General features: G+C 46.6%; 1 protein-coding gene across 7 annotated transcripts in view; it reads right to left on the bottom strand.

Annotated features, from left to right (window-relative positions):
- stau2 (staufen double-stranded RNA binding protein 2) overlaps positions 1-26,515 on the bottom strand; it is a 322,536-nt gene that overhangs the window by 181,407 nt on the left and 114,614 nt on the right. For 4 of the 7 annotated variants that reach the window (XM_071414103.1, XM_071414106.1, XM_071414107.1 and 1 more), the window contains exons 9-11: positions 25,755-25,892; positions 16,571-16,699; positions 12,227-12,284 (exon numbers count right to left, since the gene is read on the bottom strand). In XM_071414103.1, the coding sequence (XP_071270204.1) occupies positions 12,227-12,284; positions 16,571-16,699; positions 25,755-25,892 (325 nt within the window). Of the gene's footprint in view, positions 1-12,226; positions 12,285-16,570; positions 16,710-25,754; positions 25,893-26,515 lie in introns of all 7 variants that reach the window. The other 3 variants (XM_071414100.1, XM_071414105.1, XM_071414102.1) reach the window with 1 other exon arrangement.

The raw sequence follows: 26,515 nt of genomic DNA, 5'->3' as shown, positions 1-26,515 counted from the left end.
TTATAGCCAACAGCTCCCAGATACGGTGGGCAGGCTAGCCTACATAATGATATTATAGCCAACAGCTCCCAGATACGGTGGGCAAGCTAGCATACATAATGAGATTATAGCCAACAGCTCCCAGATACGGTGGGCAGGCCAGCCTACATAATGAGGTTATAGCCAACAGCTCCCAGATACGGTGGGCAGGCCAGCCTACATAATGAGGTTATAGCCAACAGCTCCCAGATACGGTGGGCAGGCCAGCCTACATAATGAGATTATAGCCAACAGCTCCCAGATACGGTGGGCAGGCTAGTCTACATAATGATATTATAGCCAACAGCTCCCAGATACGGTGGGCAGGCCAGCCTACATAATGAGGTTATAGCCAACAGCTCTCAGATACGGTGGGCAGGCTAACCTACATAATGAGGTTATAGCCAACAGCTCCCAGATACGGTTGGCAGGCCAGCCTACATAATGAGGTTATAGCCAACAGCTCCCAGATACGGTGGGCAGGCTAGCCTACATAATGATAATATAGCCAACAGCTCCCAGATACGGTGGGCAGGCCAGCCTACATAATGAGGTTATAGCCAACAGCTCCCAGATACGGTGGGCAGGCCAGCCTACATAATGATAATATAGCCAACAGCTCCCAGATACGGTGGGCAGGCCAGCCTACATAATGAGGTTATAGCCAACAGCTCCCAGATACGGTGGGCAGGCCAGCCTACATAATGAGGTTATAGCCAACAGCTCCCAGATACGGTGGGCAGGCCAGCCTACATAATGAGGTTATAGCCAACAGCTCCCAGATACGGTGGGCAGGCTAACCTACATAATGAGGTTATAGCCAACAGCTCCCAGATACGGTGGGCAGGCCAGCCTACATAATGAGGTTATAGCCAACAGCTCCCAGATACGGTGGGCAGGCCAGCCTACATAATGAGGTTATAGCCAACAGCTCCCAGATACGGTGGGCAGGCCAGCCTACATAATGATAATATAGCCAACAGCTCCCAGATACGGTGGGCAGGCTAGCCTACATAATGATAATATAGCCAACAGCTCCCAGATACGGTGGGCAGGCTAGCCTACATAATGAGATTATAGCCAACAGCTCCCAGATACGGTTGGCAGGCCAGCCTACATAATGAGGTTATAGCCAACAGCTCCCAGATACGGTGGGCAGGTCAGCCTACATAATGAGGTTATAGCCAACAGCTCCCAGATACGGTTGGCAGGCCAGCCTACATAATGAGATTATAGCCAACAGCTCCCAGATACGGTGGGCAGGCCAGCCTACATAATGAGGTTATAGCCAACAGCTCCCAGATACGGTTGGCAGGCCAGCCTACATAATGAGGTTATAGCCAACAGCTCCCAGATACGGTGGGCAGGCCAGCCTACATAATGATAATATAGCCAACAGCTCCCAGATACGGTGGGCAGGCCAGCCTACATAATGAGGTTATAGCCAACAGCTCCCAGATACGGTGGGCAGGCCAGCCTACATAATGAGATTATAGCCAACAGCTCCCAGATACGGTGGGCAGGCTAGCCTACATAATGATATTATAGCCAACAGCTCCCAGATACGGTGGGCAGGCCAGCCTACATAATGAGGTTATAGCCAACAGCTCCCAGATACGGTGGGCAGGCCAGCCTACATAATGAGGTTATAGCCAACAGCTCCCAGATACGGTGGGCAGGCTAGCCTACATAATGAGATTATAGCCAACAGCTCCCAGATACGGTGGGCAGGCTAACCTACATAATGAGGTTATAGCCAACAGCTCCCAGATACGGTGGGCAGGCCAGCCTACATAATGAGGTTATAGCCAACAGCTCCCAGATACGGTGGGCAGGCTAGCCTACATAATGATATTATAGCCAACAGCTCCCAGATACGGTGGGCAAGCTAGCCTACATAATGAGGTTATAGCCAACAGCTCCCAGATACGGTGGGCAGGCCAGCCTACATAATGAGGTTATAGCCAACAGCTCCCAGATACGGTGGGCAGGCCAGCCTACATAATGAGGTTATAGCCAACAGCTCCCAGATACGGTGGGCAGGCTAACCTACATAATGAGGTTATAGCCAACAGCTCCCAGATACGGTGGGCAGGCCAGCCTACATAATGAGATTATAGCCAACAGCTCCCAGATACGGTGGGCAGGCCAGCCTACATAATGAGATTATAGCCAACAGCTCCCAGATACGGTGGGCAGGCCAGCCTACATAATGAGGTTATAGCCAACAGCTCCCAGATACGGTGGGCAGGCCAGCCTACATAATGATAATATAGCCAACAGCTCCCAGATACGGTGGGCAGGCCAGCCTACATAATGAGATTATAGCCAACAGCTCCCAGATACGGTGGGCAGGCCAGCCTACATAATGAGGTTATAGCCAACAGCTCCCAGATACGGTGGGCAGGCCAGCCTACATAATGAGGTTATAGCCAACAGCTCCCAGATACGGTTGGCAGGCCAGCCTACATAATGAGATTATAGCCAACAGCTCCCAGATACGGTGGGCAGGCTAGCCTACATAATGATAATATAGCCAACAGCTCCCAGATACGGTGGGCAGGCTAGCCTACATAATGAGATTATAGCCAACAGCTCCCAGATACGGTGGGCAGGCCAGCCTACATAATGAGGTTATAGCCAACAGCTCCCAGATACGGTGGGCAGGTCAGCCTACATAATGAGGTTATAGCCAACAGCTCCCAGATACGGTTGGCAGGCCAGCCTACATAATGAGATTATAGCCAACAGCTCCCAGATACGGTGGGCAGGCCAGCCTACATAATGAGGTTATAGCCAACAGCTCCCAGATACGGTTGGCAGGCCAGCCTACATAATGAGGTTATAGCCAACAGCTCCCAGATACGGTGGGCAGGCCAGCCTACATAATGATAATATAGCCAACAGCTCCCAGATACGGTGGGCAGGCCAGCCTACATAATGAGGTTATAGCCAACAGCTCCCAGATACGGTGGGCAGGCCAGCCTACATAATGAGATTATAGCCAACAGCTCCCAGATACGGTGGGCAGGCTAGCCTACATAATGATGGATTATAGCCAACAGCTCCCAGATACGGTGGGCAGGCCAGCCTACATAATGAGGTTATAGCCAACAGCTCCCAGATACGGTGGGCAGGCCAGCCTACATAATGAGGTTATAGCCAACAGCTCCCAGATACGGTGGGCAGGCTAGCCTACATAATGAGATTATAGCCAACAGCTCCCAGATACGGTGGGCAGGCTAACCTACATAATGAGGTTATAGCCAACAGCTCCCAGATACGGTGGGCAGGCCAGCCTACATAATGAGGTTATAGCCAACAGCTCCCAGATACGGTGGGCAGGCTAGCCTACATAATGAGATTATAGCCAACAGCTCCCAGATACGGTGGGCAGGCTAACCTACATAATGAGGTTATAGCCAACAGCTCCCAGATACGGTTGGCAGGCCAGCCTACATAATGAGGTTATAGCCAACAGCTCCCAGATACGGTGGGCAGGCCAGCCTACATAATGAGGTTATAGCCAACAGCTCCCAGATACGGTGGGCAGGCTAACCTACATAATGAGGTTATAGCCAACAGCTCCCAGATACGGTGGGCAGGCCAGCCTACATAATGAGATTATAGCCAACAGCTCCCAGATACGGTGGGCAGGCCAGCCTACATAATGAGATTACTATGAATACTTTTAATTTGTGAAACTGCAGTCGAGCATCGATCATGTCACCAGAATAAGACCCTCAATATTTATTGTAAAGGAGCATTGAGCTCATCACCGTGCTCTTTCACCACCCTGTAAAATGTATTTACATTTTATTTCACCTTTATTTAACCAGGTAGGCCAGTTGAGAACAAGTTCTCATTTACAACTGCGACCTGGTCAAGATAAAGCAAAGCAGTGAGACACAAACAACAACACAGAGTTACACATGGAATAAACAAATGTACAGTCAATAACACAATACACAAATCTGTATACAGTGTGTGCAAATGTAGTAAGGAGGTACGGCAATAAATAGGCCAATAGTGGTGTAATTACAGTAATTACAATTTAGCAATTTACACTGGAGTGATAGATGTGCAGATGAGGATGTGCAAGTAGAAATACTGCTGTGCAAATGAGCAGAAAAACAAAAATAAATATGGGGATGAGGTAGGTAGTTGGTTGGATGGGCTATTTACAGATGGGCTGTGTACAGCTGCAGCGATCGGTAAACTGCCCTGACAGCTGACGCTTAAAGTTAGTGAGGGAGATATAAGTCTCCAACTTCAGTGATTTTTACAAAATCGTTCCAGTCATTGGCAGCAGAGAACTGGAAGGAAAGGCAGCCAAAGGAAGTGTTGGCTCTGGGGATGACCAGTGAGCTGAGATAAGGCGGGGCTTTACCTAGCAAAGACTTATAGATGACCTGGAGCCAGTGGGTTTGGCAACGAATATGTAGCGAGGACCAGCCAACGACAGCATACAGGTCGCAGTGGTGGGTAATATATGGGGCTTGGGTGACAAAACGGATGACACTGTGATAGACTGCATCCAATTTGCTGAGTAGAGTGTTGGAGGCTATTTTGTAAATGACATCGCCCAAGTCAAGGATCGGTAGGATAGTCAGTTTTACGAGGGTAAGTTTGGCAGCATGAGTGAAGGATGCTTTGTTGCGAAATAGGAAGCCGATTCTAGATTTAACTTTGGATTGAAGATGCTTAATGTGAGTCTGGAAAGAGAGTTTACAGTCTAACTAGACACATAGGTATTTATAGTCCACATATTCTAAGTCAGAACCGTCCAGAGTAGTGATGCTAGTCGGGTGGGCGGGTGCGGGCAGCGATCGGTTGATGAGCATCCCATTTGTTTTACTAGCATTTAAGAGCAGTTGGAAGCCACAGAAGGAGAGTTGTATGGCGTTGAAGCTTGTCTGGAGGTTAGTTAACACAGTGTCCAAAGAAGGGCCAGATGTATACAGAATTTTATCGTCTGCGTAGAGGTGGATCAGAGAATCACCAGCAGCAAGAGCGACATCACTGATATATACAGAGAAAAGAGTCGGCCCGAGAATTGAACCCTGTGGCATCCCCATAGAGACTGCCAGAGGTCCGGCAACAGGCCCTCTGATTTGACACACTGAACTCTATCTGAGAAGTAGTTAGTGAACCAGGCGAGGCAGTCATTAGAGAAACCAAGGCTGTTGAGTCTGCCGATAAGAATACGGTGATTGACAGAGTCGAAAGCCTTGGCCAGGTCGATGAAGATGGCTGCACAGAACTGTATTTTATCGACGGCGGTTATGATATCGTTTAGGACCTTGAGCGTGGCTGAGGTGCACCCATGACCAGCTCAGAAACCAGATTGCATAGCGGAGAAGGTACGGTGGGATTCGAAATGGTCGGTGATCTGTTTGTTAACTTGGCTTTCGAAGACCTTAGAAAGGCAGGGTAGGATAGATATAGGTCTGTAGCAGTTTGGGTCTAGAGTGTCTCCCCCTTTGAAGAGGGGGATGACCACGGCAGCTATCCAATCTTTAGGAATCTCAGACGATATACGAAAGAGAGGTTGAACACACTAGTAATAGGGGTTGCAACAATGGTGGCGGATAATTTCAGGAAGAGAGGGTCCAGATTGTCTAGCCCGGCTGATTTGTAGGGATCCAGATTGTCTAGCCCGGCTGATTTGTAGGGGTCCAGATTGTCTAGCCCGGCTGATTTGTAGGGATCCAGATTGTCTAGCCCGGCTGATTTGTAGGGGTCCAGATTGTCTAGCCCGGCTGATTTGTAGGGATCCAGATTGTCTAGCCCGGCTGATTTGTAGGGATCCAGATTGTCTAGCCCGGCTGATTTGTAGGGATCCAGATTGTCTAGCCCGGCTGATTTGTAGGGATCCAGATTGTCTAGCCCGGCTGATTTGTAGGGATCCAGATTGTCTAGCCCGGCTGATTTGTAGGGATCCAGATTGTCTAGCCCGGCTGATTTGTAGGGATCCAGATTTTGCAGCACTTTTCAGTACATCAGCTGTCTGGATTTGGGTGAAGGAGGAGCGGGGGGGACTTCGGTCAGTTGCTGCGGGGGATGCAGAGCTGTTGGCCGGTGTTGGGGTAGCCATGAAATTCTCGATTATCGTGGATTTATCAGTGGTGACAGTGTTTCCTAGTCTCAGTGCAGTGGGCAGCTGGGAGGAGGTGCTCTTGTTCTCCATGGACTTTACAGTGTCCCAAAACGTTTTAGTGCTGCAGGATGCAAATTTCCTAACTGACTTGATTGTGTGTATTGGTTCCTGACTTCACTGAAAAGTTGCATATCGCGGGGACTATTCGAAGCTAATGCACAGGGTGTTTTTGTGCTGGTCAAGGGCAGTCAAGTCTGGAGTGAACCGAGGGCTATATCTGTTCTTAGTTCTACATTTTTTGAATGGGGCATGCTTAATTAATATGGTGAGGAAAGCACTTTTAGAGAACAACCAGGCATCCTCTCCTGACGGGATGAGGTCAATATCCTTACAGGATACCCGGGCCAGGATACCCGGGCCAGGTCGATTAGAAAGGCCTGCTCGCAGAAGTGTTTTAGGGAGCGTTTGACTGTGATGAGGGGTGGTCGTTTGACCGCGGACCCATTTACGGACACAGGCAATGAGGCAGTGATCGCTGAGATCCTGGTTGAAGACAGCAGAGGTCTATTTAGAGGGCAGGTTGGTCAGGATGATATCTATGAGGGTGCCCATGGTTACGGATTTAGGGTTGTACCTGGTAGGTTCATTGATAATTTGTGTGAGATTGAGGGCATCTAGCTTAGATTGTAGGACGGCCAGGGTGTTAAGCATTTCCCAGTTTAGGTTACCTAGCAGAACTAACTCTGACGATAGATGGGGGGCAATCAATTCACATATGGTGTCCAGGGCAGGTGTCCAGGGCACAGCTGGGAGCTGAGGGGGGTCTATAACAAGCGGCAACATTGAGGGACTAATTTCTTGAGAGATGGATCTTTAAAAGTAGAAGCTCGAACTGTTTGGGTACAGACCTGGATAGTATGACAGAACTCTGCAGGCTATCTCTGCAGTAGATTGCAGCTCCGCCCCCTTTAGCAGTTCTATCTTGACGGAAAATGTTTTAGTTGGGGATGGAAATTTCTGAATTTTTGGTGGCCTTCCTAAGCCAGGATTCAGCCACGGCTAGGACATCATCATCATATATTTCATCTGTAGCATCATAAACTGCATGGTTTCCCCAGTTATAATGGGAGGACCACACACCATGTCATCACTTAACTCCAAGTTTACTTCTATATGATGGTTATTAACTCTATATTTCCGCATAAAGGCGTTTCCAACGACATTTCACCAACACAAAAACATCCCACCATGTCGAAACGAACAAATGATCTGTCGGCCTTGTATAAAATAGTAACGAAACTTCCTGTTTCCATCACAGCTGTCGTCATTTTTATTTATTTATTCGGTATGACTTTACTAACTGTGGATGGAAACATGATTACAGTTCTGCTTTAATATTTTCTGTTTAGAAAATCACTGGTGTTGGTATGCAACAAGTCACTTCTGTTATATTACATAATGTTATATTATATAATGTTATATTATATAATGTTATATTATAATACATATTGTTACATTATATTACATAATGCTATATTACATTACATAATGTTATATTACAGAATATTATATCACATGTTATATTATATTACATATTATTATATTATATAATGTTATATTACAGAATGTTATATTATATAATATTATGTCATGTTATATTCGACGTCTGAATGCTCGGCTATGAAAAGCCAACTGACATTTACTCCTGAGGTGCTGACCTGATGCACCCTTTACAACCTCAGGGAATATTATTTGACCCTGCTGGTCATCTATAACTTTTGAACATCTTGAAGAACAATCTGGCCTTAATGACCATGTACTCTTATAATCTCCACCCGGCACAGCCAGAAGAGGACTGGCCACCACTCACAGCCTGGTTCCTCTCTAGATTTCTTCTTAGGTTCTTGCCTTTCTTGGGAGTTTTTTCTAGCCACCGTGCTTCTGCATTGCTTGCTGTTTGGGGTTTTAGGCTGGGTTTCTGTACAGCACTTTGTGACATCAGCTGATGTAAAAAGGGCTTTAGAAATACATTTGATGGATATTAACAATAAGTAAACTTGCAATATAATACTGTGTTACATTCCTTTGTTGTCCCTTTTTGAGAAAGCAACATTCCTCTTACAGACAAATTGTCCTGTAGTTTGAGTCGTCCTACTGCCCAGAGCCTCCATTAGTCAGGAGTAATGACAGTTCGTTTGAGTCGTCCTACTGCCCAGAGCCTCCATCAGTCAGAAGTAATGACAGTTAGAAGATGACGTCCTACTGCCCAGAGCCTCCATTAGTCAGGAGTAATGACAGTTAGTTTGATGTCATCCTACTGCCCAGAGCCTCCATTAGTCAGGAGTAATGACAGTTAGTTTGAGTCGTCCTACTGCCCAGAGCCTCCATTAGTCAGGAGTAATGACAGTTAGTTTGAGTCATCCTACTGCCCAGAGCCTCCATCAGTCAGGAGTAATGACAGTTAGTTTGAGTCGTCCTACTGCCCAGAGCCTCCATTAGTCAGGAGTAATGACAGTTAGAAGATGACGTCCTACTGCCCAGATCCTCCATTAGTCAGGAGTAATGACAGTTAGTTTGAGTCGTCCTACTGCCCAGAGCCTCCATTAGTCAGGAGTAATGAAAGTTAGTTTGAGTCGTCCTACTGCCCAGAGCCTCCATTAGTCAGGAGTAATGACAGTTAGAAGAGGGCGTCCTACTGCCCAGAGCCTCCATTAGTCAGGAGTAATGACAGTTCGTTTGAGTCGTCCTACTGCCCAGAGCCTCCATTAGTCAGGAGTAATGACAGTTAGTTTGAGTCGTCCTACTGCCCAGATCCTCCATTAGTCAGGAGTAATGACAGTTAGAAGAGGGCGTCCTACTGCCCAGAGCCTCCATTGGTCAGGAGTAATGACAGTTAGTTTGAGTCGTCCTACTGCCCAGAGCCTCCATTAGTCAGGAGTAATGACAGTTAGTTTGAGTCGTCCTACTGCCCAGAGCCTCCATTAGTCAGGAGTAATGACAGTTAGAAGATGACGTCCTACTGCCCAGAGCCTCCATTAGTCAGGAGTAATGACAGTTAGTTTGAGTCGTCCTACTGCCCAGAGCCTCCATTAGTCAGGAGTAATGACAGTTAGAAGATGGCGTCCTACTGCCCAGAGCCTCCATTAGTCAGGAGTAATGACAGTTCGTTTGAGTCGTCCTACTGCCCAGAGCCTCCATTAGTCAGGAGTAATGACAGTTAGTTTGAGTCGTCCTACTGCCCAGAGCCTCCATTAGTCAGGAGTAATGACAGTTAGTTTGAGTCGTCCTACTGCCCAGAGCCTCCATTAGTCAGGAGTAATGACAGTTAGTTTGAGTCGTCCTACTGCCCAGAGCCTCCACTAGTCAGGAGTAATGACAGTTAGAAGAGGGCGTCCTACTGCCCAGAGCCTCCATTAGTCAGGAGTAATGACAGTTAGAAGAGGGCGTCCTACTGCCCAGAGCCTCCATTAGTCAGGAGTAATGACAGTTAGTTTGAGTCGTCCTACTGCCCAGAGCCTCCATTAGTCAGGAGTAATGACAGTTAGTTTGAGTCGTCCTACTGCCCAGAGCCTCCATTAGTCAGGAGTAATGACAGTTAGTTTGAGTCGTCCTACTGCCCAGAGCCTCCATTAGTCAGGAGTAATGACAGTTAGAAGAGGGCGTCCTACTGCCCAGAGCCTCCATTAGTCAGGAGTAATGACAGTTCGTTTGAGTCGTCCTACTGCCCAGAGCCTCCATTGGTCAGGAGTAATGACAGTTAGTTTGAGTCGTCCTACTGCCCAGAGCCTCCATTAGTCAGGAGTAATGACAGTTAGTTTGAGTCGTCCTACTGCCCAGAGCCTCCATTAGTCAGGAGTAATGACAGTTAGTTTGAGTCGTCCTACTGCCCAGAGCCTCCATTAGTCAGGAGTAATGACAGTTAGTTTGAGTCGTCCTACTGCCCAGAGCCTCCATTAGTCAGGAGTAATGACAGTTAGAAGAGGGCGTCCTACTGCCCAGAGCCTCCATTGGTCAGGAGTAATGACAGTTAGTTTGAGTCGTCCTACTGCCCAGAGCCTCCATTAGTCAGGAGTAATGACAGTTAGTTTGAGTCGTCCTACTGCCCAGAGCCTCCATTAGTCAGGAGTAATGACAGTTAGTTTGAGTCGTCCTACTGCCCAGAGCCTCCATTAGTCAGGAGTAATGACAGTTAGAAGAGGGCGTCCTACTGCCCAGAGCCTCCATTAGTCAGGAGTAATGACAGTTAGTTTGAGTCGTCCTACTGCCCAGAGCCTCCATTAGTCAGGAGTAATGACAGTTAGAAGAGGGCGTCCTACTGCCCAGAGCCTCCATTGGTCAGGAGTAATGACAGTTAGTTTGAGTCGTCCTACTGCCCAGAGCCTCCATTAGTCAGGAGTAATGACAGTTAGTTTGAGTCGTCCTACTGCCCAGAGCCTCCATTAGTCAGGAGTAATGACAGTTAGTTTGAGTCGTCCTACTGCCCAGAGCCTCCATTAGTCAGGAGTAATGACAGTTAGTTTGAGTCGTCCTACTGCCCAGAGCCTCCATTAGTCAGGAGTAATGACAGTTAGTTTGAGTCGTCCTACTGCCCAGAGCCTCCATTAGTCAGGAGTAATGACAGTTAGTTTGAGTCATCCTACTGCCCAGAGCCTCCATCAGTCAGGAGTAATGACAGTTAGTTTGAGTCGTCCTACTGCCCAGAGCCTCCATTAGTCAGGAGTAATGACAGTTAGAAGAGGGCGTCCTACTGCCCAGAGCCTCCATTAGTCAGGAGTAATGACAGTTAGTTTGAGTCGTCCTACTGCCCAGAGCCTCCATTAGTCAGGAGTAATGACAGTTAGAAGAGGGCGTCCTACTGCCCAGAGCCTCCATTAGTCAGGAGTAATACAGTACACAGGCATTCAATTACCCAACAAACACATTCTCAGAGACATATTTACTTACTAACACAACCACACAACTATACTAAAGCCTAACACCGATCACACACATTCAGACTGTTACTTCATTTGTATGTATGTGTGTGTGTGTGTGTGTGTGTGTGTGTGTGTGTGTGAGGATCTCTAAATAATGTGTGTTTGAGTGTGTGAGGATTTAATTATGTGTGTGTGTGTCTTAATCGTGAGTGAAGGGTTACATCCATGCACAGGAAGCCTGTGGGTGGGGAGGGGGACTTCACAGGGAGAGGCAGGACCTCACCAGGCAGGCCCCCAGAGAGAGGCAGTTCCTCACCAGGCAGGCCCCCAGGGAGAGCCATGACCTCACCAGGCAGGCCCCCAGGGAGAGGCAGTTCCTCACCAGGCAGGCCCCCAGGGAGAGGGAGGACCTCACCAGGCAGGCCCCCAGGGAGAGGGAGGACCTCACCAGGCAGGCCCCCAGGGAGAGGCAGGACCTCACCAGGCAGGCCCCCAGAGAGAGGCAGTTCCTCACCAGGCAGGCCCCCAGGGAGAGGCAGGACCTCACCAGGCAGGCCCCCAGGGAGAGGCAGGACCTCACCAGGCAGGCCCCCAGAGAGAGGCAGTTCCTCACCAGGCAGGCCCCCAGGGAGAGGCAGTTCCTCACCAGGCAGGCCCCCAGAGAGAGGCAGTTCCTCACCAGGCAGGCCCCCAGAGAGAGGCAGTTCCTCACCAGGCAGGCCCCCAGAGAGAGGCAGTTCCTCACCAGGCAGGCCCCCAGAGAGAGGCAGTTCCTCACCAGGCAGGCCCCCAGGGAGAGGCAGTTCCTCACCAGGCAGGCCCCCAGAGAGAGGCAGTTCCTCACCAGGCAGGCCCCCAGAGAGAGGCAGTTCCTCACCAGGCAGGCCCCCAGAGAGAGGCAGTTCCTCACCAGGCAGGCCCCCAGAGAGAGGTAGTTCCTCACCAGGCAGGCCCCCAGGGAGAGGCAGTTCCTCACCAGGCAGGCCCCCAGGGAGAGGGAGGACCTCACCAGGCAGGTCTATAAGCCCTGGGTGAATAGAGCTGTATTTGCAGGCTCCCCACACAGACACACTGCACATTGAGCTGACAGTCACCCCCCCATTGTCCAGTCACTGAGATTAAACAGAGAGCCATCACTGAGGCTCAACCACCTGCAGGAGGGAGAGAGGGAATGAAGGAGGAGGATACTCACTGTTTGTTGGAGTTTCGTTAAAAGCCGTCTTTTGTCCGTTCCAGCCTTTGTCGTCCATCTGTAGCCACGTCAGACGAAGAGAGGAGAGCGAGTTGGGAGGGAAAAGAGAGATGTAGCATTGAGAGAAAGGAGAGTAGAAGACGGATTTAACAAAACACATTTTCACGCATGTCAGACAAGATCCTTCCTTACTGTTGTGAATACACCGAGACGATGGTTCTGAAACGAAGAAGAAACGCTGGACTAACTAACTGTCTGTCTTATAGCCAAATACTGACGTAGGGGGTGATGTGAGTGTCCACTTTACCTTCAATTGAATGGTTTAATTTATCTGTGTTATTTATCTGTGTGTGTCTGAGGCCCTGTGTTGTTGTCAAGTTACATAGCACTGGTCTGGAGATGGGACTTCTGCAAGGAGATACAGACACATTGAGTCAAGAAGATCTGTGTGTTGACTGAGTTACACAGAGAAGATCTGTGTGTTGACTGAGTTACACAGAGAAAATCTGTGTGTTGACTGAGTTACACAGAGAAAATCTGTGTGTTGACTGAGTTACACAGAGAAGATCTGTGTGTTGACTGAGTTACACAGAGAAGGTCTGTGTGTTGACTGAGTTACACAGAGAAGATCTGTGTGTTGACTGAGTTACACAGAGAAGATCTGTGTGTTGACTGAGTTAAACAGAGAAGGTCTATGTGTTGACTGAGTTACATGAATAGACATCTCTTCAGCTGTCAAACCAATGAGTAACACCATCCCTTTAAAATGTTCTGCCTCAGATAACTCAGAAATGAGTTACGGTGGCTATGTACTGTAATGATCTGTCTTGGGGAAGAACCAAGGGCTGGTCCTTAGTGTACGAGCTGACTAACACAGAGGTGCTCGGGAGCTGGGGGGAGAAAGAGAGAGAGAGAGAGAGAGCGAGAGAGCGAGAGAGCGAGAGAGCGAGAGAGAGCAAGAGAGAGAGCGAGAGAGACAGAGAGAGAGCGAGAGAGAGAGCGAGGGCTGAGGATGAGCTACTCAACAGAGCAGAATATATTCACACAGACATCATCCCATTATAAACATAAGAACTCATAAGGAATGAACGTTTCAGAAGCCAGCTACATTTTTGCAGTAGTCTCTTTTGTAAGCAGTGTTTCAGAGTTCTCATGAGCTTTATGTATGTTTATAAATGTGCTGTAAACATATAAATGTGTTATAAACATGTGTAAACATGTTATAAATCTGTTAAGTGGTCAGGCCTTGTATCCCAGCTGTAGTAATGTTTAAAGAGGTGTTAGAACTTTTACATGTGTTATTAGATGTTATATATGTGTTATAGATGTTAGATATTATAGATGTGTTATAGATGTTAGATATTATAGATGTGTTAGAGGTGTTATAGATGATAGAGGTGTTATAGATGATATAGAAGTGTTATAGATGTTATAGAGGTGTTATAGATGATATATAAGTGTTATATAGGTGTTATAGAGGTGTTATAGATGTTAGAGGTGTTATAGATGATATAGAAGTGTGATAGAGGTGTTATAGATGTTATAGAGCTGTTATAGATGACGTAGAGGTGTTATAGATGTTATAGAGTTGTTATAGATGTTATAGAGGCGTTATAGATGATGTAGAAGTGTTATATAGGTGTGATAGAGGTGTTATAGATGATGTAGAGGTGTTATAGATGATAGAGGTGTTATAGAGGTGTTATAGATGTTGTAGAGGTGTTATAGATGATGTAGAGGTGTTATAGATGATGTAGAGGTGTTATAGATGATGTAGAGGTGTTATAGATGATAGAGAGGTGTTATAGATGTGATAGAGAGATGTTATAGATGTGATAGAGGTGTTATAGATGATAGAGGTGTTATAGATGATAGAGGTGTTATAGATGATAGAGGTGTTATAGAGGTGTTATAGATGTTATAGAGGTGTTATAGATGTTATAGAGGTGTTATAGATGATGTAGAGGTGTTATAGATGTGTTATAGAGGTGTTATAGATGATAGAGGTGTCAGAGATGTTATAGAAGTGTTATAGATGTGATAGAGGTGTTATAGATGATAGATGTTATAGAGGTGTTATAGATGTTATAGAGGTGTTATAGATGTTATAGATGTGTTATAGATGATAGGGGTGTTATAGAGGTGTTATAGATGTTATATATGTGTTATAGATGTTAGAGGTGTTATAGATGATAGGTGTTATAGAGGTGTTATAGACGTTATAGAGGTGTTATAGATGATAGAGGTGTTATAGAGGTGTTATAGATGTTATAGAGGTGTTATAGATGTTATAGAGGTGTTATAGATGTTATAGAGGTGTTATAGATGATGTAGAAGTGTTATATAGGTGTGATAGAGGTGTTATAGATGTTAGAGGTGTTATAGATGTTAGAGGTGTTATGGATGTTATAGAGGTGTTATAGATGTTATAGAAGTGTTATAGAGGTGTTATAGATGTTAGAGGTGTTATAGATGATATAGAGGTGTTATAGATGTTATAGATGTGATAGAGGTGTTATAGATGTTATAGAGGTGTTATAGATGATAGAGGTGTTATAGATGATAGAGGTGTTATAGATGATAGAGGTGTTATAGAGGTGTTATAGATGTTATAGAGGTGTTATAGATGTTAGAGGTGTTATAGATGATGTAGAGGTGTTATAGATGTGTTATAGAGGTGTTATAGATGTTATAGAGGTGTTATATATGTGTTATAGATGTTAGAGGTGTTATAGATGATAGGTGTTATAGAGGTGTTATAGATGTTATAGAGGTGTTATAGATGTGATAGAGGTGTTATAGATGTTATAGAGGTGTTATAGATGGTATAGAGGTGTTATAGATGATGTAGAGGTGTTATAGATGATAGAGAGGTGTTATAGATGATAGAGATGTGTTATAGATGTTATAGATTTGTTATAGATGATAGAGGTGTTATAGATGTTAGAGGTGTTATAGATGTTAGAGGTGTTATGGATGTTAGAGGTGTTATGGATGTTATAGAGGTGTTATAGATGTTATAGAAGTGTTATAGAGGTGTTATAGATGTTAGAGGTGTTATAGATGATATAGAAGTGTTATAGAGGTGTTATAGATGTTATAGATGTGATAGAGGTGTTATAGATGTTATAGAGGTGTTATAGATGATAGAGGTGTTATAGATGATAGAGGTGTTATAGATGATAGAGGTGTTATAGAGGTGTTATAGATGTTATAGAGGTGTTATAGATGTTAGAGGTGTTATAGATGATGTAGAGGTGTTATAGATGTGTTATAGAGGTGTTATAGATGATAGAGGTGTCAGAGATGTTATAGAGGTGTTATAGATGTGATAGAGGTGTTATAGATGATAGATGTTATAGAGGTGTTATAGATGTTATAGAAGTGTTATAGAGGTGTTATAGATGTTAGAGGTGTTATAGATGATATAGAAGTGTTATAGAGGTGTTATAGATGTTATAGATGTGATAGAGGTGTTATAGATGTTATAGAGGTGTTATAGATGATAGAGGTGTTATAGATGATAGAGGTGTTATAGATGATAGAGGTGTTATAGAGGTGTTATAGATGTTATAGAGGTGTTATAGATGTTAGAGGTGTTATAGATGATGTAGAGGTGTTATAGATGTGTTATAGAGGTGTTATAGATGATAGAGGTGTCAGAGATGTTATAGAGGTGTTATAGATGTGATAGAGGTGTTATAGATGATAGATGTTATAGAGGTGTTATAGATGTTATAGAGGTGTTAGAGATGTTATAGATGATAGAGGTGTTATAGAGGTGTTATAGATGTTATAGAGGTGTTATATATGTGTTATAGATGTTATAGAGGTGTTATAGATGATAGAGGTGTTATAGAGGTGTTATAGATGTTATAGAGGTGTTATAGATGTGATAGAGGTGTTATAGATGATAGAGGTGTTATAGAGGTGTTATAGATGTTATAGAGGTGTTATAGATGGTATAGAGGTGTTATAGATGATGTAGAGGTGTTATAGATGATAGAGAGGTGTTATAGATGATAGAGATGTGTTATAGATGTTATAGATGTGTTATAGATGATAGAGGTGTTATAGATGTGTTATAGATGTTAGAGGTGTTAGATGTTAGAGGTGTTATAGATGTTATAGAGGTGTTATAGATGTTATAGAAGTGTTATAGAGGTGTTATAGATGTTAGAGGTGTTATAGATGAAATAGAAGTGTTATAGAGGTGTTATAGATGTGATAGAGGTGTTATAGATGTTATAGAGGTGTTATAGAGGTGTTATAGAAGTGTTATAGAGGTGTTATAGATGTTAGAGGTGTGATAGATGATATAGAAGTGTTATAATGCGTTATAACCTCAGTAGGGCTCTGTGGGCAGGTGGAGGCCTTGTATCCCAGCTGTAGTAGCATGGCCTCGGCAGCATTCCGCTTCGCCACCTTCTTATTGGGCCCTGTTCCCGTGGCTACCTCGCCACACACCTTCACCTGCACAGACAACACACAGACAGACAACAGTGCCTTTATGAGACGTTGTGTGTTCTCCTACTGTATATTACAGAGAACTACATTTCCTATTATATACTACAGAGAACTACATTTCCTATTATATACTACAGAGAACTACATTTCCTATTATATATTACAGAGAACTACATTTCCTATTATATATTACAGAGAACTACATTTCCTATTATATACTACAGAGAACTACATTTCCTATTATATACTACAGAGAACTACATTTCCTATTATATACTACAGAGAACTACATTTCCTACTTTATATTACAGAGAAGTACATGTCCTATTATATATTACAGAGAAGTACATGTCCTATTATATGTTACAGAGAAATACATTTACATTTAAGTCATTTAGCAGACGCTCTTATCCAGAGCGACTTACAAATTGGTGCATTCACCTTATGATATCCACATTTCCTATTATATATTACAGAGAAATACATCTCCTATTATATATTACAGAGAAGTACATGTCCTATTATATATTACAGAGAAATACATCTCCTATTATATATTACAGAGAAGTACATGTCCTATTATATATTACAGAGAAATACATTTCCTATTATATATTACAGAGAACTACATGTCCTATTATATATTACAGAGGACTACATTTCCAATATACCCAGTTTATTAGGTACACCCATCTAGTACCGGGTCAGACCCCCCTTTGCTACCAGAACAGCCCGAATTATTCGGGGCATGGAAATATTGCTCAATTGGTATCAAGGGACCTAACGTGTGCCAGGAAAACATTCCCCACACCATTACACCACCAGCCTGTACCGTTGACACCAGGCACCATTACACCACCCGCCTGTACCGTTGACACCAGGCACCATTACACCACCAGCCTGTACCGTTGACACCAGGCACCATTACTCCACCAGCCTGTACCGTTGACACCAGGCACCATTACACCACCAGCCTGTACCGTTGACACCAGACACCATTACACCACCAGCCTGTACCGTTGACACCAGGTACCATTACACCACCAGCCTGTACCGTTGACACCAGACACCATTACACCACCAGCCTGTACCGTTGACACCAGGCACCATTACACCACCAGCCTGTACCGTTGACACCAGGCACCATTATACCACCAGCCTGTACCGTTGACACCAGGCACCATTACACCACCAGCCTGTACCGTTGACACCAGGCACCATTACACCACCAGCCTGTACCGTTGACACCAGGCACCATTATACCACCAGCCTGTACCGTTGACACCAGGCACCATTATACCACCAGCCTGTACCGTTGACACCAGGCACCATTACACCACCAGCCTGTAACGTTGACACCAGACACCATCAGCCTGTACCGTTGAAACCAGGCACCATTACACCACCAGCCTGTACCGTTGACACCAGGCACCATTACACCACCAGCCTGTACCGTTGACACCAGACACCATTACACCACCAGCCTGTACCGCTGACACCAGGCACCATTACACCATCAGCCTGTACCGTTGACACCAGACACCATTACACCACCAGCCTGTACCGTTGACACCAGGCACCATTACACCACCAGCCTGTACCGTTGACACCAGGCACCATTATACCACCAGCCTGTACCGTTGACACCAGGCACCATTACACCACCAGCCTGTACCGTTGACACCAGGTACCATTACACCACCAGCCTGTACCGTTGACACCAGACACCATTACACCACCAGCCTGTACCGTTGACACCAGGCACCATTACACCACCAGCCTGTACCGTTGACACCAGGCACCATTATACCACCAGCCTGTACCGTTGACACCAGGCACCATTACACCACCAGCCTGTACCGTTGACACCAGGCACCATTACACCACCAGCCTGTACCGTTGACACCAGGCACCATTATACCACCAGCCTGTACCGTTGACACCAGGCACCATTATACCACCAGCCTGTACCGTTGACACCAGGCACCATTACACCACCAGCCTGTAACGTTGACACCAGACACCATCAGCCTGTACCGTTGAAACCAGGCACCATTACACCACCAGCCTGTACCGTTGACACCAGGCACCATTACACCACCAGCCTGTACCGTTGACACCAGACACCATTACACCACCAGCCTGTACCGCTGACACCAGGCACCATTACACCATCAGCCTGTACCGTTGACACCAGACACCATTACACCACCAGCCTGTACCGTTGACACCAGGCACCATTACACCACCAGCCTGTACCGTTGACACCAGGCACCATTATACCACCAGCCTGTACCGTTGACACCAGACACCATTATACCACCATCCTGTACCGTTGACACCAGACACCATTATACCACCAGCCTGTACCGTTGACACCAGGCACCATTACACCACCAGCCTGTACCGTTGACACCAGGCACCATTACACCACCAGCCTGTACCGTTGACACCAGACACCATTACACCACCAGCCTGTACCGCTGACACCAGGCACCATTACACCACCAGCCTGTACCGTTGACACCAGACACCATTACACCACCAGCCTGTACCGTTGACACCAGGCACCATTATACCACCAGCCTGTACCGTTGACACCAGGCAGGATGGGGTCATTGACTCATGCCCCTTAAGCCAAATCCTGATTCTGCCATCAGTACGACGCAACAGGAACCAGGATTCGTCAGACCAGGCAATGTTTTTCCAGCGTTGGTGATGGCGTGCCCACTGGAGCCGCTTCTTCTTGTTTTTAGCTGATAGGAACCCGGGGTGTGGTCGTCTGCTGAATTAGCCAATCCGTGACAAGGATCGACCAGTTGTGCGTTCTGAGACTCCGTTCTCCACACCATTGTTGTACTGCGACGCTATTTGCCCGTTTGTGGCCCGCCTGTCAGCGTGCACGATTCCTCCCATTCTCCTTGGACCTCTCTCATCAACGAGCTGTTTTCACCCACAGGACTGCTGCTGACTGGATGTTGCTTTGTTTGTCGCACCATTCTCAGTAAACTCTATAGACACTGTCGTACGTTAAAAGCCCGGGAGTTAGAGCGTTTCTGAGATACTGGAAACTGGCAGCGACAGTCACACCGTGCTCAAAGTCGCTTAGGTCACTAAAATTTGGCCATTTTAAAACTCATTCGAACATGTAAGTGAATGTCTCGATGCCTGTCTGCCCGCTTGATACAGCAGCCCACGGATTCCTAGAAAACCAGAGAATGGTTCATCCCATGGTACTCTGTTGGGAGCCACTACTACTGAACGTTTTGATTACACTGTGTCGTGATGACTTTCTAAACGCTCACATCAACATTTCATCAACACCTAGGGAAGTAAACAAGATGAATGAATATCAAATGCTGTTTTGGTCACCGTAAGCAAACAAGATGAATGAATATCAAATGCTGTTTTGGTCACCGTAAGCAAACAAGATGAATGAATATCAAATGCAGTTTTGGTCACCGTAAGCAAACAGACTGACCACAGTGTACTAACCACATTCCAGAACCTCAGTAGCAATAACAGACAAACAAGCGTCAGGCTTAGTCCAAAATGGCACCCTATCGCCTAGATAGTGCACTACTTTTGACCAGTACTCTGGTCAAAACGAGTGCACTAAATAGGGAATAGGGTGGAATTTGGGACACAACCCTCAGTGCACTAACTGTCTACCTCAAGAGGCTTTTAACAACAGTCTACAACGGCTCCTTTGACTGTTTCAAGTAGCTCTGAAGGAAGCTTTAAATAAAACCACACAATTAACTGACAACAAACGCCTAATAAAATGGCTTTATTGATGATCCAATCATTCAACGATTTAAAAAACCTAGCTCTGTCGCTAACCAGCCATCAGACACAAGGTAAAGAGATGGGTTTAACTAGACTAACCAGTCATCAGACACAAGGTAAAGAGATGTGTTTAACTAGACTAACCAGCCATCAGACACAAGGTAAAGAGATGGGTTTAACTAGACTAACCAGCCATCAGACACAAGGTAAAGAGATGGGTTTAACTAGACTAACCAGCCATCAGACACAAGGTAAAGAGATGGGTTTAACTAGACTAACCAGCCATCAGACACAAGGTAAATAGATGGGTTTAACTAGACTAACCAGCCAGGACAGAGTGAACCTAGTGCTCTCAGCCAGGACAGAGTGAACCGAGTGCTCTCAGGCAGGACAGAGTTAACCTAGTGCTCTCAGCCAGGACAGAGTGAACCTAGTGCTCTCAGCCAGGACAGAGTGAACCTAGTGCTCTCAGGCAGGACAGAGTGAACCTACTGCTCTCAGCCAGGACAGAGTGAACCTAGTGCTCTCAGCCAGGACAAAGTGAACCTAGTGCTCTCAGCCAGGACAGAGTGAACCTAGTGCTCTCAGCCAGGACAGAGTGAACCTAGTACTCTCAGCCAGGACAGAGTGAACCTAGTGCTCTCAGCCAGGACAGAGTGAACCTACTGCTCTCGGCCAGGACAGAGTGAACCTAGTGCTCTCAGCCGGGACAGAGTGAACCTAGTGCTCTCGGCCAGGACAGAGTGAACCTAGTGCTCTCGGCCAGGACAGAGTGAACCTAGTGCTCTCAGCCAGGACAGAGTGAACCTAGTGCTCTCAGCCAGGACAGAGTGAACCTAGTGCTCTCAGCCAGGACAGAGTGAACCTAGTGCTCTCAGCCAGGACAAAGTGAACCTAGTGCTCTCAGCCAGGACAGAGTGAACCTAGTGCTCTCAGCCAGGACAGAGTGAACCTAGTACTCTCAGCCAGGACAGAGTGAACCTAGTGCTCTCAGCCAGGACAGAGTGAACGTAGTGCTCTCAGCCAGGACAGAGTGAACCTAGTGCTCTCAGCCGGGACAGAGTGAACCTAGTGCTCTCAGCCGGGACAGAGTGAACCTAGTGCTCTCAGGCAGGACAGAGTGAACCTAGTGCTCTCAGCCAGGACAGAATGAACCTAGTGCTCTCAGCCAGGACAGAGTGAACCTAGTGCTCTCAGCCGGGACAGAGTGAACCTAGTGCTCTCAGCCAGGACAGAGTGAACCTAGTGCTCTCAGCCAGGACAGAGTGAGCCTGGTGCTCTCAGCCAGGACAGAGTGAACCTAGTACTCTCAGCCAGGACAGAGTGAACCTAGTGCTCTCAGCCAGGACAGAGTGAACCTAGTGCTCTCAGCCAGGACAGAGTGAACCTAGTGCTCTCAGCCAGGACAGAGTGAACCTAGTGCTCTCAGCCAGGACAGAGTGAACCTAGTGCTCTCAGCCAGGACAGAGTGAACCTAGTGCTCTCAGCCAGGACAGAGTGAACCTAGTGCTCTCAGCCAGGACAGAGTGAATCTAGTGCTCTCAGCCAGGACAGAGTGAACCTAGTGCTCTCAGCCAGGACAGAGTGAACCTAGTACTCTCAGCCAGGACAGAGTGAACCTAGTGCTCTCAGCCAGGACAGAGTGAACGTAGTGCTCTCAGCCAGGACAGAGTGAACCTAGTGCTCTCAGCCGGGACAGAGTGAACCTAGTGCTCTCAGCCGGGACAGAGTGAACCTAGTGCTCTCAGGCAAGGACAGAGTGAACCTAGTGCTCTCAGCCAGGACAGAATGAACCTAGTGCTCTCAGCCAGGACAGAGTGAACCTAGTGCTCTCAGCCAGGACAGAGTGAACCTAGTGCTCTCAGCCAGGACAGAGTGAACCTAGTGCTCTCAGCCAGGACAGAGTGAGCCTGGTGCTCTCAGCCAGGACAGAGTGAACCTAGTACTCTCAGCCAGGACAGAGTGAACCTAGTGCTCTCAGCCAGGACAGAGTGAACCTAGTACTCTCAGCCAGGACAGAGTGAACCTAGTGCTCTCAGCCAGGACAGAGTGAACCTAGTGCTCTCAGCCAGGACAGAGTGAACCTAGTGCTCTCAGCCAGGACAGAGTGAACCTAGTGCTCTCAGCCAGGACAGAGTGAACCTAGTGCTCTCAGCCAGGACAGAGTGAATCTAGTGCTCTCAGCCAGGACAGAGTGAACCTAGTGCTCTCAGCCAGGACAGAGTGAACGGCTTCCTGAATAGATAATAATGTCCGTCAGAGCACACGTTGTCCTTGGAGTACATCAGTTTACACGGGGCTTTGACGCAGGAATAACCTTTTGGAGCCCAACCTTGTCATTTGTAACGTAATCTTGTCCATGTGATGTTATGTGATTACAGTATTACGTTAGGGCCAGCGTGGTATTCAGAGTAATATGCATGCCAAATGGCACCCTATTCCCTAGATAGGGCACTACTATAGACCAGAACCCTATTCCCTAGATTGGTCAAAAGTAGTGCACTGAGCTCTATGGGTCTCTCTGTGGGCTCTGGTCTAAAGTAGTGCACTATATAGGGAATAGGGCTCTGGTCTAAAGTAGTGCACTATATAGGGAATAGGGCTCTGATCTAAAGTAGTGCACTATATAGGGAATAGGGCTCTGATCTAAAGTAGTGCACTATATAGGGAGCCATTTGGGATGCCCACACCCCTGAGTCTCCACGTCTCTACTGTAACCTTCTCCTCATTATAAATCATTGATCTGATCAATTAGTCAATCAGAAAGATCAATGAAGAATCAATCAATCAATGAAGCATAATCAAGGAAAAGGTTGGAAGGAAGTAAAGCATTGTGGATGAAAGGAACTTCGGCGTGCCTGATTTCTGTTCATACTGAAGGAAGTGAGGACATAAAGCAGGTTTATTTCCTGTGACTTGGATGTGTTTCACAACATGTCTTCACTGAACCACGGCAAAGCTAGTTACAGTTGAAGTCGGAAGTTTACATACACCTTTAGCCAAATACAGTTTTTTCAGTTTTTCAGTTTCAGTTTTTTCACAATTCCTGATATTTAATCCAAGTAAAAATTCCCTGTTTTAGGTCAGTTATGATCACCACTTTATTTTAAGAATGTGAAATGTCAGAATAATAGTAGAGAGAATGATTTATTTCAGCTTTTATTTCTTTCATCACATTCCCAGTGGGTCAGAAGTTTACATACACTCAATTAGTATTTGGCAGCATTGCCTTAAAATTGTTTAACTTGGGTAAAACGTTGCTAATAGCCTTCCACAAGCTTCCCACAATAAGTTGGTTGAATTTTGGCCCATTCCTCCTGACAGAGCTGGTGTAACTGAGTCAGGTTTGGAGGCCTCCTTGCTCACACACGCTTTTTCAGTTCTGCCAACACATTTTCTATGTGATTGAGGTCAGGGCTTTGTGATGGCCACTCCAATACCTTGACTTTGTTGTCCTTAAGCCATTTTGCCACAACTTTGGAAGTATGCTTGGGGTCATTGTCCATTTGGAAGACCCATATGCGACCAAGCTATAACTTCCTGACTGATGTCTTGAGATGTTGCTTCAATATATCCACATAATTTTCTTTCCTCATGATGCTGTCTTTTCTGTGAAGTGCACCAGTCCCTCCTGCAGCAAAGCACCCCCACAACATGATGCTGCCACCCCCATGCTTCACGGTTGAGATGGTGTTCTTCGGTTTGCAAGCCTCCCCCTTTATCCTCCAAACATAACGATGGTCATTATGGCCAAACAGTTCTATTTTTGTTTCTTCAGACCAGAGGACATTTCTCCAAAGTACGGTCTTTGTCCCCATGTGCAGTTGCAAACCGTAGTCTGGCTTTTTTATGAAGATTTTGGAGCAGTGGCTTCTTCCTTGCTGAGCGGCCTTTCAGGTTATGTCGATGTAGGACTCATTTTACTGTGGATATAGATACTTTTGTACCCATTTCCTCCAGCATCTTCACAAGGTCCTCTGCTGTTGTTCTGGGATTGATTTGCACTTTTCGCACCAAAGTACCTTCTTGGCAGTGTACACTTCTTGGCAGTGTCCTTATGTATCTATCCCCTTATGTATCTATCCCCTTATGTATCTATCCCCTTATGTATCTATCCCCTTATGTATCTATCCCCTTATGTATTTACTGTGTGCGTGTGTGTGCGTGTGTGTGTGTGTGTGTGTGTGGTGTGTGTGTGTGTGTATGTATGTGTGTATGTGTGTGTGTGTGTATGTGTGTGTGTGTGTGTGGTTGAATAGTAGAGGACATTAAACAGACTGTATTCCTGGTTTGAACAGTGTGCTGTTAACCTGACGGATATTAAACAGCTTCTACACTTAGTTCACCCGTTACACTGCCAAGAAGACAGAGAGAGAGAGAGAGAGAGAGAGAGAGAAAGGGGGGGGGGGGAGAGAGGGGAAGAGAGAGATAGAGGGGGAGAGAGAGAGAGAGAGAGAGAAAGAGAGAGAGAGAGAGAGAGAGAGAGAGAGAGAGAGAGAGAGAGAGAGAGAGAGAGAGAGAGAGAGAGAGAGAGAGAGAGATACCTTCAAATCGTTTATGAGTACAATGTTTGTTGATGTTGTTTTGGGTCTTCACTTTTGTGTATTTATACTTTCTTTGGCAATGTAAACATACACGCAGCGGTCAGTTTATTAGGCACACCTCTCAGTTTATTAGGCACACCTCTCAGTTTATTAGTTTATCTATCTATCCCCTTATGTATCTATCCCCTTATGTATCTATCCCCTTATGTATCTATCCCCTTATGTATCTATCCCCTTATGTATCTATCCCCTTATGTATCTATCCCCTTATGTATCTATCCCCTTATGTATCTATCCCCTTATGTATCTATCCCCTTATGTATCTATCACCTTATGTATCTATCCCCTTATGTATCCCCTTATGTATTTACTGGTAAAGGGGGCCTTCAGACAAGTCTTGTAAGCATCCTAGAGCAAAACGCCCTTGTGTTTGTGAGAGCTTTCCACAGAGTGGTCATAATAGGTTGAAGGTCAAACCATTGGGACTCGACATACGATTTCCGTGAGAAGACCGATATTCGGGACGTCTCATGGTCCGACTAACACCGCTTCGGCCGCCTTTCAGCGCGATATCGGCGGACTGATTTTGAGGGGGGGGGGGGGATTTTTCTTATGTTACTTAGATTTCACCCGGGGGCGCCGACCATTGTAGGCTAAGGGTTAAAGATTTATCTGATACTCTATACAAAATAAATATGTCTATTCCTCCCTCGACCATCCCTCCATACCTGCATGATGAACTCCCTGCGCCGGGGCATGCCTCTCTCAGACAGTAGGAGGTACTCTGGTTCCTTCTCCTTCTTGGCCTGTTGTATTTGAGCCAGTCTACTGATGGGATTCATCCCCTGGCCATAATCAGGACCTGTCTGAGGGGCAGAGAGTGTTCAAATGCACTTTCAATAAAGTTGGATTTAGAAATATGAGCCCCCCCAGCCCCCTCTCCCTCTCCATCCCCCTCTCCCTCTCCCTCCCCCTCTCCCTCTCCAGCCCCCTCTCCAGCACCCTCTCCATCCCCAGCCCCCTCTCCCTCTCCAGCCCCATCTCCCTCCCCCTCTCCAGCCCCATCCCCATCTCCATCCCCATCCCCAGCCACCTCTCCAGCCCCCTCCCCAGCCCCCTCTCCCTCTCCATCTCCCTCTCCAGCCCCATCCCCATCTCCCTCTCCATCCCCATCCCCAGCCACCTCTCCAGCCCCCTCTCCCTCTCCATCCCCAGCCCCCTCTCCCTCCAGCCACCTCTCCCTCCCTCTCCCTCTCCAGCCCCCTCTCCCTCTCCATCCCCCTCTCCCTCTCCATCCCCATCCCCCTCTCTCTCCATCTCCCTCTCCATCCACATCTCCCTCTCCAGCCCCCTCTCCATCCCCAGCCCCCTCTCCATCCCCCTCTCCACCCCCAACCCCACGCCCAGCCCCCTCTCCACCCCAGCCCCCTCTCCACGCCCATCCCCCTCTCCACCCCCATCCCCAGCCCCCTCTCCACGCCCAGCCCCC

This window comes from Salvelinus alpinus, chromosome 8 (genome assembly GCF_045679555.1).
Source record: "Salvelinus alpinus chromosome 8, SLU_Salpinus.1, whole genome shotgun sequence".
Taxonomy (NCBI): domain Eukaryota; kingdom Metazoa; phylum Chordata; class Actinopteri; order Salmoniformes; family Salmonidae; genus Salvelinus; species Salvelinus alpinus.
The sequence above is the reverse complement of the archived record's forward strand: the minus strand, read 5'-3'. Positions and strand labels throughout refer to the sequence as shown.